This window comes from Phoenix dactylifera, chromosome 7 (assembly GCF_009389715.1).
Source record: "Phoenix dactylifera cultivar Barhee BC4 chromosome 7, palm_55x_up_171113_PBpolish2nd_filt_p, whole genome shotgun sequence".
NCBI lineage: Eukaryota > Viridiplantae > Streptophyta > Magnoliopsida > Arecales > Arecaceae > Phoenix > Phoenix dactylifera.
In genome coordinates this window covers 12,171,157-12,189,518 of record NC_052398.1, presented here as the reverse complement: position 1 = coordinate 12,189,518, position 18,362 = coordinate 12,171,157, and the positions used below count along the sequence as shown (strand labels likewise).

The 18,362-nt window shown below is 41.6% G+C and overlaps 4 protein-coding genes across 4 annotated transcripts; 2 read left to right on the top strand and 2 right to left on the bottom strand.

Annotated features, from left to right (window-relative positions):
• Positions 1–1,166: 1,166 nt before the first annotated feature.
• Positions 1,167–1,918, top strand: LOC103717183 (transcription factor HEC3-like). The gene has a single exon (XM_008805470.2). It carries the CDS (start codon positions 1,178–1,180, stop codon positions 1,838–1,840), a length of 663 nt encoding a protein of 220 aa, XP_008803692.2. The 5' UTR covers positions 1,167–1,177; the 3' UTR covers positions 1,841–1,918.
• Positions 1,919–8,595: 6,677 nt separating this feature from the next.
• On the top strand, positions 8,596–9,954 carry LOC103717184 (leucine-rich repeat extensin-like protein 3). Its single transcript, XM_008805473.4, has one exon. The coding sequence runs from the start codon at positions 8,799–8,801 to the stop codon at positions 9,606–9,608; it is 810 nt and encodes a 269-aa protein (XP_008803695.2). The 5' UTR covers positions 8,596–8,798; the 3' UTR covers positions 9,609–9,954.
• Positions 9,955–12,500: 2,546 nt separating this feature from the next.
• Positions 12,501–14,364, bottom strand: LOC120111428 (chromatin assembly factor 1 subunit FAS2 homolog). Its single transcript, XM_039128485.1, has 2 exons — positions 14,072–14,364; positions 12,501–12,968 (listed from the first exon to the last, which is right to left on the bottom strand). Exons 1-2 carry the CDS (start codon positions 14,183–14,185, stop codon positions 12,765–12,767), a joined length of 318 nt encoding a protein of 105 aa, XP_038984413.1. The 5' UTR covers positions 14,186–14,364; the 3' UTR covers positions 12,501–12,764.
• A 1,405-nt stretch (positions 14,365–15,769) lies between these two features.
• Positions 15,770–16,866, bottom strand: LOC103717185 (cell wall / vacuolar inhibitor of fructosidase 2-like). The gene has a single exon (XM_008805474.4). It carries the CDS (start codon positions 16,618–16,620, stop codon positions 16,096–16,098), a length of 525 nt encoding a protein of 174 aa, XP_008803696.1. The 5' UTR covers positions 16,621–16,866; the 3' UTR covers positions 15,770–16,095.
• Between the last annotated feature and the right edge of the window lie 1,496 nt (positions 16,867–18,362).

Below are 18,362 nucleotides of genomic sequence, written 5' to 3'. Positions count from 1 at the left end.
CTATATAAATCCTCCTATCCACCCACCGAATAACTTTACGAAGAGGCACGCATTGCCTAAAGTCGTGATAAAGTCATTACCTTTCATCCAAAGGGGCTCCACCTAGCTCGAACGATTCCTCGTGGACTTTGAGGCCGGAGGAGTTCGATGGTTAAAGTGGCAACCCTAGGAATTCAATGCTAGCCTTCGTCATGCACCCACAAGAAAGAGGGTGGGAGAGAGCTTTGAGCTCTAGGGATGTGTGAAAGCCTGCAATCCCTCACGAGGAGAACAGCTGTAACCTTCCTTCCCAGTCTTTCCCTACCACATCGTTTTTTTAATGCCATCACCATACCCAATTCAGTAAACCGAAAATATATATAACGTCCCACACCCGCTGTCAATGTCTCGGTGCAATAATATTAAAGCCTCTCTTTTACCATCCTTCCCAAGTCCCAATTCCTAACCCTTTTTTATTATTAAAATGACATTCAAAATGATCAAAATACAGTATATTTGGAAGCGCACTAGGCAACTCCATCTTTCCAACCCAAAGAGTATTTCCAGAGGGATCAAGAGATTCAGAATCTCAGGCGGTCTGTCGGAGAGATGCGGTTGATCCACGACATTCGCCGTCTTTTAGATAAATGCACTGTATTTCGGATTTCTACTATATACAGGGAGGCCAATAGTGCTGCAAATTTGGTAGCTTTTTTATGCGACCCAACACTCCAGAGATATCGTCTGGGAGGGACACAATTATGTACTGTTATTTTTGTATTTTCTGCTTCTTTCTGATTTTATGGGCTACACTCACATCCGTTATGTGTGAATAGCCGATGTACCAAAAAATATATATATATTTTTGGAGTGATGGGCCACGTATGAAACCATCCCAAAGTTGGTGCATGCTTCAAATTTGTACCACAGGGATTGACGGAAGAGATGATAATGCGGGTTTTCTTGAGGAGGTTTGCAGGAAACTGCAGTTTGCTCCTTGCGGTAAAGTAGGTTTTGGATTCATCCCCTAACCTTATCTTCAGTGTAATAACTTTGTTCTCTTTTGGTTTATTTAAGTAGTCCCCTTTGTAAGGATTCGTGGAACGAGTGCCCTCTCCCCCCACCTATATCTCTCTCTACTCTCCTCCCTCCTATCTTTATTTTTGCCTTGTACGAAGCCCCCACCACCTACATAGCTATGGATAATATGACCAACAACGCTAGCACCAGCAGCTCTTGGGATCTTGAGAGGACTATGGGGAACCATCTCCTGTTTGATCATGCTCCCTTGGAATTGATCCATCCCATCGATCCATTTCAGGCTCATGTCCCTTCTCCAAGCTTACCTGCAGCAGCCCAAATGGAAGTCCAAAGCAACGTGGAAGGAGGAGAGCATGAGGAGGATGAAGAGGAAAGGTTGGGAGCAATGAAGGAGATGATGTACAAGATCGCATCCATGCAGCCGGTGGACATCGACCCCTCGACGATCAAGAAGCCCCAGCGACGGAATGTACGGATCAGCGACGACCCGCAGAGCATCGCCGCCCGCCACCGGAGGGAGAGGATCAGCGAGAGGATCAGGATCCTCCAGCGGCTGGTCCCGGGGGGCACAAAGATGGACACTGCATCGATGCTCGATGAGGCGATACGGTACGTCAAGTTCCTCAAGAGGCAGGTGCACGAGCTCCAATCCAGCTCCCCACCACCACATATCGCACAAGTTATCGCCGGCCATCCAGCCAGCTCCATGGACTGGCCTGTGAGGTGGAACCCTCATGCCTCATCTTCCTCCTCCACCATGGGAGCTCCTCCTGAATTAGGGTTTGGTTTCGATGGTCCCAGCGGCCACCGGATGAACTGAGATCGTAGAGATAATTAGCATTCATGGACTAATGGTGGCTTCAAGCAAAGTGTAGTGGAAAATTCTATGTTATGCTTGTTTATGGGGTGTAGCTATCCTATATAGTAGAGATGATATGAGAAATAATGTGTTGGATGTAGTGGTAGATAGAAAGTGTATATCATGAAGATGCTATTTGATCATCAAATTTTCTTTTCTTTTGTCTTCCTATTTAGGGGGTGTGTTAATTTTTTGTGGACATGTGAAACCAGCCGGTTACAATTTGGTTGACTAGGTGGCCATCGAATGATGATAACTGTTACCGTGGATCATGTCTATGTATGATTGTTTCGATTCTTATGAGCGTATAAAATACGGCGTGAATGATTTTTTTTCACAAGTAATGAAATCTATGTTGGAAGTTTGTTGAGGAGAGTTCTTCCCCGGGAAAGAAAACAAAAGAAACCATCGATGTAGCCAACCATTGAAATGATGATGGTGAGCATGCGCACACAAACAAACACCCGCTTGTTCCAAGATGAAATTTTCCCCAGAGAAGCAATTTACACAATTCAATATATCAAGCTGCCTTAGTATTTTATGCACAAACTTTGCTTTATTTCTTAAAAATAAAGATCTTACGTTGCGTATGCATGTAGAAATATGTTTATATGGGTTGCATGTTATGTATGTCTATGCATGCGTGCATGAATGCAGGCATGGAGATGTAAATGAAAATACAGACTGATGTTCCGCTAATGGAAGGATCATACCAAAAGCTGGGTCAGGAACTCATAATTCACAGATTTACCTTTCTCCAGCTAGCAGCTTTTATTGATATTTGAGCATTTGCTTCTTATCTTCGTGCAATATTAATTATGTTTCATACAATGTTAATTACGTTATATCTGTGAATGCATACCGATATACATATAGGATAATCTCATGTATGTATGTATGAATGTATGTATGTAATGTATATCCAAGAAGGAAGAGTGTATTCTTCATTTTCTTTTCATATTCATAGGTGAATACACACACACCTCCACAGTACATATGCGTACGTACATATATACATATATGTGTGTATACACATATATATATGTACATACATACATACATACATACATACACTACAAAAGAAAGGGTATCTCCCGACGCTTTTTTTGGTCTCTCCCGACGCTTTTAAGCGTCGGCTAATTTCCTGCCCACGCATCGCAAAGCGTGGGTCAGACGTCGGGCAGGTGGGCGTGGATCGGATTTAACCCGACGCGTCAAAAAAGCGTCGTCGGTCTATGCCGACGCTTTTAAGCGTCGTTCCTTTTATAAGCCTCCGACGCTTAAAAGCGTCGGCAATGGCATTTTTAAAAAAAAAAAAAAATTAACGCTTGCTGGGAAGCCTCCCACCCAGTTCACCGGCTTCGGCTTCGCCACCGTTCTCTTTGAAGACCGGCCGACCAGTAGCGATGGATCCTTCGATTTCGCCTTCTCCGCCCCCGAGATCGCGGCGGCAGGCGGAGGATTGGCGGAGGAAGAGGAGTCGGCAGCAGCGGCGGCCGAGGCGGAGGGAGGAGGAATCGGCGGCGGAGGTTTGGACTTGGATTTGGATTGGCGCGTTCCGAAGCGGGGAATGGGATCTGGCCCTCCGGCGAATCGATCGGCTCCGGAGCTTTAGATCCTGCCCCCTCGCGGCCATTTCCGGCGGGTGACGCTCGGATTCATCGTCGTCGTCTTCTTCTTCGTTGAGATCGAGGAGGAGGGCGAGGACCTGGGGCCGCTGGAGGTGGGAGCAGAGCTTCATGGGGCGGATCTGGCCGTTAAGGAAGAGCTCGTCGGCGGAGGTCATGGATCCGGTGGCGAAGGCGGCAGCAGAGGGGAATCGGGCGGAGAATTCGAACTCGAAGGAGCCGGCGACGGAGGCGTCGGGGGAGTCGGAAGGGAAGCGGCCTCCGCCGCCGCCGGCGGAGGAGAGGATGAAGTGCATGGGGCTGGTGGGGGCGCTAAAGAAGTAACCACCGGCGACGCCGCCGCGGCCGGGGCTGGAGGGGGCGCTGACGTAGGGAGTGGAGCAGAAGCTGTCGACATCGTCCGAGGGGAAGCGCAGGGGGGAGAGGGGAGGGTCGAGGTGGTGTTCGCCATGGTTGGGTTCTGCGAGCTCGGAGCTCGGAGGGTCCTTGGAGCTCCATTCTCTCTCTCTCTCTCTCTCTCTCTCTCTCTCTTTCTCTCTGTGGACTATAGCTTCTCGGAGAAGATATTGTAGACGGAAAGGACGAAGGGGGAGGTGGGGCTCGTTGGACACGCAATAATCAGAAGGCGGGGGATGGAAGGGGAGAGGTTTTGAGCCTTTGACGACGCTATTTAGCGTCGGGGTCGACCGCTTAGACGACGCTTATAAGCGTCGTCCCACTAGAGTACAATAAACGACGCTTTTAAGCGTCGTTTATTCTTCAATAGCCTCCACGCTCTCCAAAAGCGTCACAAAATTTGGCACGGGAGAGTATTTTGCCGACGCTTTTCCCTAGCGTCGGCAAAAAAGGGTCGGCTTTTTCTAATTTTACTGTTGTGATACATATATGAAGCAATTATGTACATAGATTTACCAATTATGTAGTATTTAGATCTAAATTTATGTGTGAAGCACCACATCAGAGCATGAGATGTCTTTTACTTTGTTCAGTCCTAAAAATCTCTCTACTAAGAAGCAACCTAAATACATTACTATATAAATACTATCTATATAGTCTATAAAATTTGCATGCATGTCAGGAAGCCTGTAATGTGTCATGTATGGATAAAAGATCAATTCTCATCTTTTTAACTTTTTTCCATCATTAAACTATGACCCAAGCAGCCATTTACATACAACTTTTAAGTCATTATCCACACATAAAGTTGCATCTTCATGTCTACGATGCAGGTATGTATGAGTGTTATAAGTTATTTATCCATCAAAGAGCTAGCCGTTAGTAGATACTGTTGGATGGATTGTAATATTTAATTAAAAAAAAGGAAAGGAAGAAAAAAGAGAGAAAGGGACAACAGATGTGTACGGTCTCCTCTCAGGAATAAAAAGAGAGAGGAAGGGGCCAACGAATGTTTACGGTTATTTTTCCAAAGAAACTTCGTATCTCTATAGAATAGACTTTAATTTTAAATTGAAGTCTTGTAACTTATATAGAAAGATGCTTTTGCACTAGTTCTTTATTATGGGACAACCATTGGTATTAGACGTCAGTTTAAACTGAATAGATTGAAGAGTCACGTATCTACGGACTGAAAAATCACGTAACTACAGAAATGTGTCTTTGCATCTATTCGGACTCTATAAATATAGAGCTTTATGACCAGAATCAACAATCTTCTCCCTTTCCTTCCATCTTCAAACCTTTATTCTTCCTTTTAGCTTCTAAATAGATTCCTAAAGAGTTTTTGGGAATTTCTTCAGAATTACTATCTACATAATTCCATAAGGCTTTGTTGTATCCTAGGGGTGATTTGCCTTGAACCCGTTAGCAAACTTATTTGAGTAGGAGAAAATATCACCTTAAAGATAGCGATTTACGTGCCTCAAAGTCTTAAATTGTTCTATTATTTTCTTCATTTCAAACCACTCTTCCCAAGAGATACGCGTGGATGGTTAAGTGTGTATGTATAGGTTTCTATGTGATGCGGAAGTTTATTTAATTCCACATCGGCTATTTGCCGAAGAGATTTTAGATGCTTATACGGAACTAAGAAACTCAAATAATATCTTCTGGCTAGCTTTTTTTATTGAGATTCTGGATTGATACAAATGATATCAGAGTGAATCCGGCTCACAGCCTACATGAACTAGGGAACACTGATACACTGGTCTACATTGGATTTGTAGCACTTATGCTTGGATTTGAATAAATTTTGATCTTTAGCCTAACGAGAATTCTAAGGCTTAAACAGACGTAATATACAAAGATCTATGAAAAAAGTGATATAAGCCGGTCTTCCAAAAATGTCTAGATGTTTTTATTTTCTATAATGACTTGAAGGCTTAAAGAACCTCTTAGATGAAGTGAATCTCAACATCTATATCATGACCAAAGATGTCAATATATCATCAGCTGACACAGGAAATTGAGAATAACGCATTTGTTTAATTTTGTCAAAAGAATGAAACTATTACCATAAAAGCAATAAAGAATTGTTACAGGAAGCATTCTCCTTTTTTTTCTTTTCTTTAAGAAGATTTAGGCATGCAATTTTTTTATAACTTAGAAAGAAACATAATATATATATATATATATATATATATATATGCTTGTCGGGCATTGACAACAAGGTCCATTTAATAATGGAACGTGCCAATATGGGCGGTGATGATCACATGAAATGACATATAGAAACAAAACAGAGGGCATTGATTTCATCACAGCCGCAGCCAATCATGCAATAAATCTGGTTGAGCTCTGTTTAGTCTCCTCGGATCTGACTCCTGTCTCTTGAAATGAAAGTTTAAAGTTCTAAGAGTTAAAAGAAGGGGAAGCAGAGGTGGCGTAAGTCACGTCCAATGGTTAACAAAATTGGTGGCAAGCCCTTTCCCATCCCACGTGCATGGCCTCGTGAATTTAAACATACCGAATACTGGATACCCAACCTATACCACCGTGCGAAGTTTCCCGGTTGTTTCCTTCGTATATAGAAAAATGAGTTTCGCTGCATGGCTTTCTAAAATCCATTCAAAATAATTTTTTATACGGATAATTAATTTTCCATCCTCCATAAGACCGTCGTATAACAAAAAGTCCCCGTTGATCATAACTTAAATCTTCGATCCAACAACTTCACTAAATTTATTTTCTAATCCTTGAGAACATTTTATTTTAAATAAAATACCGAAAATGCCTCTGCTCCTACAATGAGGAGGTGCTAATCCCCTCATTCTCACAAAAAAAGAGGAAGAAAAAGAGGGTCCGTCGCAACGGCCAGGCTGCAGCTGCCGTGGCTGTCGCAAGCGTCGCTGGCCAGCCACGGTCAATGTTGGCCATGGCCTGGCCCTCTCTCGAGCACTTCGACGAGAGAAGTTCTCCCTTGAGTCACGGATAAAGGAATTAAAGAGAAAATGAAAAGAAAAGAAGAAGAGAAGAAGAAGGGAGGCCGGGTCGCTTTCGCCGCGGCTGCCGCAGGCGCCACTAGCTAGCCATGGCCCAGCCCCCTCCTGGGCCCTCTTCCGTGGCCGCCGCAGTTGCCGCAGGCATCGCTGGCCTCACGGTAGGAGAAGAAAGGAGGGGAAGCACGGCTGCCGCAGGCACTGCTGTCTAGCCGCGGATTTCGCATGCGCCACCGGCCAGCCGTGGCTACCGCATGCGCCACCAACCTCACGAGAGGAGAAGAAAGGAGGGAAAGCGCGGCTGCCACAAGCACCGCTGGCTAGCCGCGGTCGCTGCCGGCCACGGCCTGGCCCTCTTCCAACGCCACTAGCCTCGCCCCTTCCGACGCCGCCGGCCTAACGGGAAGAGAGAAAGGAGAAGAAGCGCGGCTGTCGCAAGCGTCGCTGGCCGGCCGCTGCTGGCCACCTTCCGGCCTTCTCTCGGACCTCCTCCCGCGGCCGCCATGGCCTGGCTCCTTTCGGCGCCGCCGGCCTCGCGAGAGGAGAATAAAGGAGAAAAAAGAAGAAGGAAAGAAGAGAAGAAAAAAGAAAAGAAAAAAGAAAAGATAAATAAGAAGAAAAAGAAAGAAAAAAGAAGAAAAAAAAAAAGAAAGCAAAGGAATATATATATATATATATATTTCAATGAAATAAAAAAAATTACATTGGCCAATAAAATTACTTTTTTTAATTCATGCATAAATTATTTTCTGATTCCTTAAGTTTTAACTTTGAAAAATATATATCTTTAACTCAAAGATCATCAACGAAACCCTCAAAGATTTGATTATAATGAAACAGACAGCAACAAGTTGTTGGGTGACTTGAGCCGAAGCCTACTAAGATTTTAAGAGATTTTAACATTTTGTCTGCCATGCTAGAGTCAGGCATACTTGGATCAACCTACTAGAAATGCAAATTAGACCTAAAAAACATTAAAATTTAAGAGCCATGAGTTCGGCATAAATCTCAAATTAAGACCCGATCCCAATCATATCATAAAATTGCACTTGACCCAATGAAACCCAAATGGGCTGAATTCAGTATGATAGAAATTAGCCTAAAAGTTTATGTGTAGTGTCTTAAACTTAGTCATGAACCAGATATAAGGTGAAAATAGATGAAACCCAATTGAACCCTACTGAGTGATGGGTTGGATTTGAATCTAAATTTTAGAATAAATCTAATTTAAGCCAGGTTTAGGTCAGACTAGGGCCAGACCCGACCCTATCTCACCCCATTTATGGGTTTAGGTGCGTATCCTTGGCACGAAAGAATGAATATTTTTTTTTTATGCAGCATCAATTATTGGATTATGCTTTGTATAGATCTCAAAACAATCTGAACTCTCTCTTCCTATGCATGCAGACATCGCGGCTCTTTAGCAATCAACAACTCATCTACTTATTCTACTTTTTCTTCCCTTTTTTTTTTGACAAAAGCTTTTTTTTTTTCTTCTGACAAAGGGGAGGAGTAGGCATTCCAAAGCCCTACAACTCATCCCTGCAGATCAGGCAATCGAGAGTTTAGGTGGAATCCCATGCAAATCTCCATATTGACCTTGTGTTTTTTTTAAAAAAGAAATAAAATTCGATGATTCTAAGTAGAGGGGCATGCTCCAGCTCCAAGTCAGCTCTACTCCAAGGCTGCTAAAATTGCTGGACCAAACAAGAAAGTCCTCATTCCAAGCAACACATTGTTTGGAGGTAACCCTCTAAAAGCCTTAGCATGGGAGCCAAGTCATTTGCAACCTAACACAGTCACCATCCCATCCCTGCAATACAAATACCCACTCTGTTCCCATCTTCTCCATCCCTCCAACTCCTGTCTTCAGCAGCTGAATCCCTTCGAAACACAATGTCTAACATCCCCTCTCCCCAGAGCTTTGGCTTTCCACCGTTCTTCCCCCCACCACTCCCTCCGAAGGTAGTGGCTCGACCCACACCACCTTCATTCCATCCTCACCGCTCCTCCCCGCCTCCTCCAAAGGTGCCTCCACCCGCACCATCATCCCCACCACCTCGCCGCTCCCCGCCTGCACCCAAGATGCCACCACCCACACCGTCACCGCCACCTCGCCGCGCCCCGCCTCCACCTGCACCATCACTACCACCTCCCCGCACTCCGCCGCCACCCTCACCTTCGAAGCTCGCACCGCCACCGCCACGAAAGATGGCTCCACCTCCAACAACGCCAGCTTCTCCGCCTCCTCGCCCCTTGCCACCACCAATTTCGCCACCACTTATCCCACCGCCACCACCACCACACGTCGCTCCACCGCCGCCTCCCTCACCAATCCCCCACCACACCGTCATCATCATTGTGTTCGCCTCTCTCGGCAGCATGCTCTTCCTCGCATTCCTCGTAGCAGCCCTCTGCTGTTCCCTCAAGAAGAAGAAGAAGGAGATGGCTCAAGAGACAGAAGTTGTGAACGTCGAGGACAACATCCACGTCCACGAAACCATCATCCCAGGCCCCCATGGCCAACAAGTGGTGGCCATGTCGGTCGACGAAGATATAAAAGTTCAGGAAGTGATGAAGAAGAACGAATTGGTCGAAGAAGCCTCGGGCACCAAGCTAGGGTTGCAGCCACCTCAAACAAGCGATGGAGATGCTGCAGTTCCTATTGGCTCCAAGCACCACCACCTTCTTGAGCACAAGGGCTAGCAGGGATACATGCTTGCTACTGCTTGCCGAGGGACGATACGTTGCTGTAACAAGGATCGGCTGTTCAAATACGTGCATGGAGTACTCATCAAGAAAAAGAAGTGCATGGAGAGTGTTTGTGGAGTGTTCTTCTAATTTCTTCACTTAATTAAAATAAGATGCCTTTGTAGTTGCATTCTACTGCAAAGGATTTGATTTAATGTACCCAAGTGTTTAACGTGCTCTTGCTCTGAAGTCTGAATCACCAATGACTGCATTATTACAAAGTTTTCATCCCAAGGCCGTCCAAGTGGACTATGTTAGGATTATATATTGTTATTTAATTGATGCTCCTTTTTTTTTTTAATCCAGATCCAGCACATACAAATAAATATTGATCTTGGGACTTCTTGTTGAATGGAGTGGCATAACAAATGACTGCCTAAGATAGTGTAACTGCAATTTTAATGTTAGGGAAGATGTTTTTCAGAAGAGGTATATATATATATGATTAATTATTTGGAGAAACAGAATATATGAGATACAAAATTTCAATACTTCTGGCTAAGTACATTTTAGACTGGAGACCACCTCATCTGTGCCGAGTCATGCATGTAAACAAATTGAAGAATTAGAGCGCAGAGGACTGAGGAGGCAAAAAGGTAACTTTCCATGTATCATTTTGGTCTTTGATAGGTATCATCAACCCCAAAGACAAACCATAAAAGGACTTAAGATAGCCCTTTTGTATGCCTGACAAATTCCATGCATCATGAATTGGAGTTATGTTGATCCCACAACAACTACAATATATCTGAAATTTTTGTATCTACTGTCTATGCGTAATGGAAACATTCTATGGTGGTATGATCAGGTATCTAATAGCTTCGAAGAACTTGCAGTGAAATTAAATGGCCTATATCTAAACAAAACCATTGTGCAAACCGAACAGCAAACTGTACAACTGTCACTAGATATTTTCACGAATGTACCTTTTTTACTAAATGCATTTTGTAAGGATTCGTGCAAGCATTTGTGTAATCCTATATTAACTCTATACTATGTAGATCTTGGGTACTTGTACATAGCAAAGAAACCCAAATAATATCTTAAAACTAACTTTTTTAGATAAAGTCCTAGGTTATTACAAAAGTATCATAGTGGACTTAAAACATAGTCATGTGGACTAGAAGACTGCAGCACGCACTTATTTGAGCCGACAATGTGTTGATCGTGGTATTAATTTGTAATTAGATTTATAATATTTGTTATTGGATTTGACCCTTAGCCTAGTGAGGATGCTAGAATTTAAATAGAGATAGTATATAAACATCCATGAGGGCATGTATTTAGTCCCACGTCAACTATATATTGAGTATATCTTGAATACGCATATAAGGCCAAAAAATCCAAATAATACTTTTTGGCTAGTTTTTTGGATAAGGTCTTGGATTGTTATGTACTTGCCTGAACTTAGCACACTTATCCATTTTTTTTTAGAGAGAGAAATTAAAAAAATAATGTAGCAATGAGATACCGGATGCACAACTATTTTTTTGATATATATAATCCTCAAAATATCTTGAAACCATGAAGTTACAACCATCTCGTCCTGCTTCCTCCTGTGCATTACAGATACTTGCTGCTGTTTGGATCATAGCATGTCAATTGGATGCATGTATTGTGGCTAGATTAAAATATGGGTGACAGCAACAATTCATGTCCTCAAATATTTCATGGATAGATCATGCATAATTCATGAATGTTTTAAAAATTATATGTACTGTTACATGCACATGCCACTAGTATTAGATGAATATATTAACATTAAGAACTAGAAAAATTTTAGGATTTGGCAAAACTTTTGGGATTACTGTACTGCTTAGCATGGTAAATTTTTACATCTGTTTACTAGGTATCCATGGGCCAAACCAGCCAAAGTGGCTTACAGGAATGAACAAAGAAAATTCAGGCCTGGACTTAAGTGTCAGGCTGTAAAATCCAGCTGGCCCCAATTTGAGCCCATGCTAGCCAAATAAAATGCACAGATTCCGGCACGATTGGTCTGGCACCCTTAGTCCAGTTTTTGAACCAGGCTGGCCTTCCTTTAGACATCTATAGGAGATATTCCCTCCTCTTTGTACTATTTACTTTCTCGTGATCTGGCAGGATGTACTCACTTTAGAGCTATATAATTTGCCGTTTTTACTAAAAAAAAAAAAAAAAAACAGGTTGGCCTCAAGAATGGGGTTTAACACCGCATCAAAATCAGGCCCTGGCTTACATTCTCCTTTTATGGAATATGTACATATTGCCTTCTAGAGTGCTATAAATACAATTGAACAACCAGACCATGCATATCAAAAATCTTGGTAGATTGACACAATGATTAAACCCTTCATATTCCCATCCTCATTATTATGCAAAGATAACTGGATAATGGGAGAAGCAATTGTGATGAAACAAGAAGACATGATAACAAGCATCAGAACTTTGCAACACAATTAACTATAGCACATAAAATATTTCCACACAAAGATTTACTTAAGCTGTAAAATCCTACTGGCGCAATTTGATTCCATTCTAGCCCAATAAAATGCACAGACTCGGGCAGTCTGGCAGTCTGGTATCCTCAGTCCAGTTTTGAGCCAGGCTGGCTCAAGAATGGGGTTTAACGCCATGCCAAGGCCTTGGCTTGACCTAGCCCGTTGATTTCTCTAGTGCTACACATTCCCTTTTTAATCAAATAAGTATATATGGTCTTCTAGAGCGCTATAAATACAATTGAACAACTAGACCGCACATATAACAGTTATTGAACCTTTCATGTGCCAATCTTCATTGTTATGCAAAGGTAACTGAATAATGGGAGAAGCAATAGTGATGGAACAAGGAGACATGATAACAACTATCAGAATTTTGCAACACAATTTAACATAGCATATACAATAATTACACACCATGATCTATATTTGTGCATCAATTTTTTTCTGAAGTTGGCTCACATGAGCAGATACATCCACTGCAATAATATGCATTTATTTGGTCTAAGCATAAAATTGTACACAGAATCTGTTAAACCAAAGAAAAGGAAACTACTTTTTTGAGAAGAAAATGCAAAAGTTGTGCAGACTGCAGAAAAGGATTGACTAACAAAAACAATTCCATACATATATATTAAGCATTCTGGCTTGAAACTTCATTCTCTATAACAATGTTGTTAACCAGATTTTGAATTCTATCAGGCAGGCCAAGCAGAAATTTCTCACCAGAAAGAGAGAACCGCAAAACATTTACAGCAGAACTATGATAAGAAAGGCTGTTTTGATAGGAAACTGCTGGAAGTTTCTTTTGTGATTCATCTGAGGTTACAACCCAAAGCTGCAGATAAAATATGAACACATCCATTAAAGGTCAATAGGACAAATAACAATGTGTTGATCAAAGATTTAAAAAAAATGATGGCAATATTTTAGCAAGAGTAAGCAGCCTTTCTTTCACCAATATAAATATGAACGAACTATAAGCTGAAATATCAGAAAACATAAAAGGAACCGTAAAAGGGAAAGGCAAGTCCCAAGCTACATTGTTACTTTTGAGGTAGAAACTATCATTTAAAACAAGGTTTTCCCTTAAAATGGAAGCTCACATTTGGGTGTCATTTTTTTTTTAATGACTCATATTTGTTTTTTATTATATTTACTTGAGGATCAAAACAATCACAAGGAGATTATGAATCAAAAAGTTCTCCACAAGTAACCACATAGAGAGAGATCTTGATAAACTGGGCATACAAAAAAAAGTCGCCATAACTCTCTCAGTACAAAACAGTTCGTAACTATGCCCTTAACCTGATGAACATGGTGGCATCTTTTCTGGTTCAACGTTAAAGTTGGGAGCTTTTATATTTCACAATTTAAGAGAATCGAGAATAAGTATTACAGGATTGCTGGATCTTTACAAAGATAAAAAGGTTATACTTTAAATATAGTCCTGGTCTCATCGCTACAATTCAATTTAATTCATCATAATACATGCAGTCAACGAGTCAAACAGTCTTCTAGGATCAAATCGCTAGTTAAAACTTTTAGTTATTAAACTTTCACAACCATTTTGCACCAGCTCTTCGCACTGATATATTTACTTGTAAATATTTCACCATTCCAAACACTACGAAATTGTAGATTAAATGAATCACTCCTGGTGAAACAGTGGCAGGTTGAGCCTAATATTTTTTTAAAAAAAATAACCATATGTTTTCGGTTTTTCATCATTTCACGTGACCAACCAAGTTGGGGGAGAAAACAACCAATGTAGCCTCCGGCAGTGAACAATTAGGGAAAATGAACCTATAAAATCCATCTAATCACCCAATTACCTCAATTGTTGCACGATTAGTGAAGCGCATTTGTTGGAATCGATCAAAATCCCATCTTTTCGAGAGCAGAGTAAAGTCAGAGCAAGGAGGAGGAAGAGATTTGTACCTTGATGTCGTGATTGGCCCCGCCGGTGGCGAGAAGACGAGTTGTGGGGTGGACATCTAGGGTTAGGACAGGCTGGGTGTCGTGCCAGTTGATACGAACCGTCCCTCCTCTCATCTTCCACTGGATTTCCTAAGGTTTCTCTCTCTTTCTTTCCCCCAATCTCTTCTCTCCGTCGAAGAACCCTAAAGAAACAGGGTTGGGAATTGGGAAGAGAAAGATACGGCGCGGCGTTGGTTATTTAAAGGCGGGAAACCGAGGACTGAGATGAAAATACTGCTACCGAGACCAGTGCACGTGTGATGCATGTGAATTTCTTATGATGGCTTTTTAGGGGAAAAAAGAGGGGGCTGGGGGGGGATCTAGACTGATATCAAGGCAACAATGTGCTTGGTGACAAGAAAATGTCTGAAAATTTATTATTCTAAAAAAATTATTTATTTATTTTAATAATTGTGAAGAATTTATTTTTAGATTCTTGAAGAAAAATAATATACTCTCTTCTTCATGGATTCTCTAACCACCAAATATATCCTCAACGTAGCCTCGGTAGTTTTATTTAGAAACTAAGAGAGACTTATTAATGACATAGACTAAAGGCCATTACACTGCTTTACAAACCAAAGCATATTATGGCTAATTTTGATATGTTAGGTCAAGAAAAATTTTCTTGATGCAGCTAATAAAAAATATACTATCTTAGGTGTTTGTCCACCCAATCTTTGCAATTCAAAACAGGGGACATGACATGGTCAATGGACATTAAGGAGAAAAATAAATATATTTATAGGGAAAATTAATATATTTATCAATCAGAAGTGGTGTAGTAGGTTGATATAACAATTTGTTTCCATTTTTAGAGGATTGTTGAAGCTCATTTCCTTAAGTATAGTCCTCGAGCATAATTCATTCTAAGTATTTTATTTGATTTCTCAAAGAAAATCACATCAGTGATCATATATGTCAAGGTTAATTTTTATCTTAGCTGGAAATACATATCACTATATCAATATCAACACCCGCGAATATAATACAGATATCAATCCAATCTCTTAATCAATCTTTTACCTTTCTTGAAATTATTTTTAATATTAAATACTCAAATTTATGTTTTAACTCATGGTTAATTTTAAATTTACAATGTTTAATGTTAAGATTTCCAAAATAATAATAATAATAATAAAAGCAAGGGTTGGTCTAGCAAGCTGGAAGAAATCCTTAAAAGTAGTACTCCAGATGTCATGCATGATTCCCCTCACCAATTTGAGCCTTCCCCCCCTCTCGCAATATCCCATCCCTAGTGAATATCTTAAATCATGCATTAAAACTTGATTGCATGGCCAATGTGTTATCTCAAGGAATTAGACTACATACTTCTCCAGCCACATACGTTCTGTTCATGATTCACTAAAACAAATTCCAGCCACCTGTATGATGATAAATTTTGCAGGAAAGATCTGCAAGGGATTTTGTAGGAGGAATAATTCCACAAACATATTTAATATCAAAATTCTTAATGAATTTAATATATATATATATATATAGAGAGAGAGAGAGAGAGAGAGAGAGAGAGAGAGAGCCAATTAATAAAAATTAAGAAGCCATTTTCCAAAAACAAGGGCAATCACCTCAAGGACTCCCACGTTTCCCTAATTTCAGACATTTATCTGCTCGGATATTTCAGCAACCACAGTCTAGCTTCTTCATACTCCATCTACCATGCATTTCATTACTAGTTAATCAAACATAGCAAATAAGCCATCCTAGAGCCATTTAGGAACAGAATGCACTTCTCCAACATGTAGACATTAAGCATCCAAGACATCAAACCTCTCTAAAGCATAGAAACCTCTAAACCGAGAAAGACAAAGGCTACCCTATCTTTACAAGCCGAAGAGGCTAGCCACAAAAGCTGAAAGGACCACCCAATCCATAGACCATACAAGGAAGGAAAACCCATGTATGAGGCCCAGTTAGGCCCAGTTAGGCTAGCCACAAAAGCTGAAAGGCCCATATATGTTTCTATATCAGCCAAGAAGCGATATAATTTCCAAAGCTATGGTGCACAAGTGCTCCAACACCTCCTCCCTCCTTGCCATCTCTACCGGGTACGGCAGCCGGGGGTACTGCCGGAACAAGACACGGCAGACGTTGGGATACTCGGCGGCGGCGCTCACGTGGACAAAGGCATAGTCGTAGGACTCGGTCGACAAGGCGTCGAGCGACCATTGCAGCGCCTCGCCGGCGTTGCTGTACTTGGCGGCGCACTCCCGGAGGACGGCCCGGAGCGAGGGGTCGGCGGCGGAACGGGCGAGGGTGGTGGTGTAGGAGGAGGTGTTGGTGGCATTGGAGATAGCGAGGTGGATGGCGATGGTGGAGAGGCCCCTGACGTCGGCCTTGGGGCTCTCAGGGTCGGACTGGAGAGAAGAGACGCAGAAGTCGTAGTAGGTTGTGGTGCTGCACGTCTTTTGGATGAGGGTGGGGGTTCGGGTGGAGAGGGAGAGCGCGAGGAGAGAGAGGAGCAGGAGGAGGTGAGGAAGAGTGGAAGCCATGGAGTTCGGAGAGAGAAGAGAGAGGGAGAGAGAGGGTGGCGAGGTGATGGGGGATGGGTTTGGTTTGGAGGCTGTGGTGGACCGTGGAATGGTGCGGAATATTTCTATGGTGGTTTTGATTGTTTATGAGACTGTGCGTGTGAGTTCAAACTTTTTTGGGCTCATTGTCCTTCGCTAACACGTGAACGGGCCCCGCAGTGGGTCCATTTTTGTCTCTCGTTGGAAGGGTCAAGACGGGTCACGTGCTGCCGATGTCTGGCACGGTTGGACCTCAGTAGTAAAGTGGATGAAAGGGGAATTTTACTCGAAATTCAGAGTATCTTGTTAAATGGGCCGAGGTTATAAAATATTATTAAATAATATCAATTTTAAAATTACACTTTTTATTGTTTGTTATAGTATTATTAAAGTTTAACCATTATTATAATAATCATTATTTTAATACTAAAATTTTGAAATCACATGCAAAAGCAGCCTATATAATCATCGGAAATGTCAACGTTTTTTTTTTATTTCAGAACAACCATAAAGGCCACATATATATACAACTCGCAACCTTACATGATATGACCCAGATAGATCATGAATAGAAATGTTATTGAAATTCTTCAGGTCTCCTAATATACTACAATCACCTTCGCTATCCCGCCAATGAACCAACCACTTGGGAACATAGATCCTTCTATGTTAATCTTGAACCAAGTAGGAGGTGAAGGTTCAAGGAAGGGCATCAAAGGGCAATCCAAAGAAGGCCTGTGAGCGACATGTGTCCGGTTTACCCATGGCCACAGGTCGATTGTAGTGAAGGCGTCTGTTAAAGCTATAATCATTGGAAAAAATTCTGACACTATCCGCCATGCCCAAGTTCTAGTTTATGACGACGCATGTTTGCGTCGGAAAAACACCATACGCCGACGCTTTACTTGGCATCGGTAAAGCTATACCGACGCTTTTGCGACGCTTTCATTAGCGTCGACGGTCTTTTTACCGACGCTTATAAGCGTCGGCAAAGGCTATAAAAAATGTCGAAAAAAACTTATTTTTCTGTAATTGTTACCTGGCAGCAAAGATGGCCTATAGGAATGGCCACATGAGTTCCATGTATCCCCATGTCGGTTGTAGCATAAATTGCCTGCAGACTACAGTAGCCTTCTCGTAACGTGATTGTTGGATCCGATGCATCCAAGGATGCCTCATAAATAAATAAATAAATAAATAAATAAATAAATAAATATATATATATATATATATATATATATATATATATATATATATATATATATATATATATATATATATATAATAAGTGCCCCAAAATGAGGAGGTTCTTGGTATTAGAGCAAACCTGAATTTGAGCCCTACTCTGATCCTATTCTACCGGCTAAACGAAGGTCACAAAAAGGCACGACGATCACAAGTCAGTTGCAGTGGAATGTGCCTATTCTCTGGCAGCATAGATCGACTGTAGTAATGGCCATATGAGTTCTGCATATTACCATATTGTTTGCAGCATAGATTGCCTGCAATAGCCTCCTCGTTGTGTGACCGTTGGATAGAATGCATCCAAGGATGCCTTAGAGATAAAAACAGAAATAATAAGTGCCCTAAAATGAGGAGGTTCTTGATAGTAGAGCATAAGTAAATTATAGCGTATATTGCTTAACTCTTTACAGTATGATTTCTCAAAAATTTTGGCAAATTAAAGCGTATATTGCTTGATGAAGTAGTTTAATGATTTCTGC

What these genes read in the sequence shown, in the direction of transcription:
- LOC103717183 (XM_008805470.2), top strand. Translation starts at nt 1,178, where the DNA reads ATGGATAATATGACCAACAACGCTAGCACCAGCAGCTCTTGGGATCTT.
- LOC103717184 (XM_008805473.4), top strand. Translation starts at nt 8,799, where the DNA reads ATGTCTAACATCCCCTCTCCCCAGAGCTTTGGCTTTCCACCGTTCTTC.
- LOC120111428 (XM_039128485.1), bottom strand. Translation starts at nt 14,185, where the DNA reads ATGAGAGGAGGGACGGTTCGTATCAACTGGCACGACACCCAGCCTGTC. An exon ending in GGGCCAATCACGACATCAAG is followed by an intron (nt 12,969 to 14,071) that starts GTACAAATCTCT and finishes TTTTATCTGCAG; the next exon opens with CTTTGGGTTGTAACCTCAGA.
- LOC103717185 (XM_008805474.4), bottom strand. Translation starts at nt 16,620, where the DNA reads ATGGCTTCCACTCTTCCTCACCTCCTCCTGCTCCTCTCTCTCCTCGCG.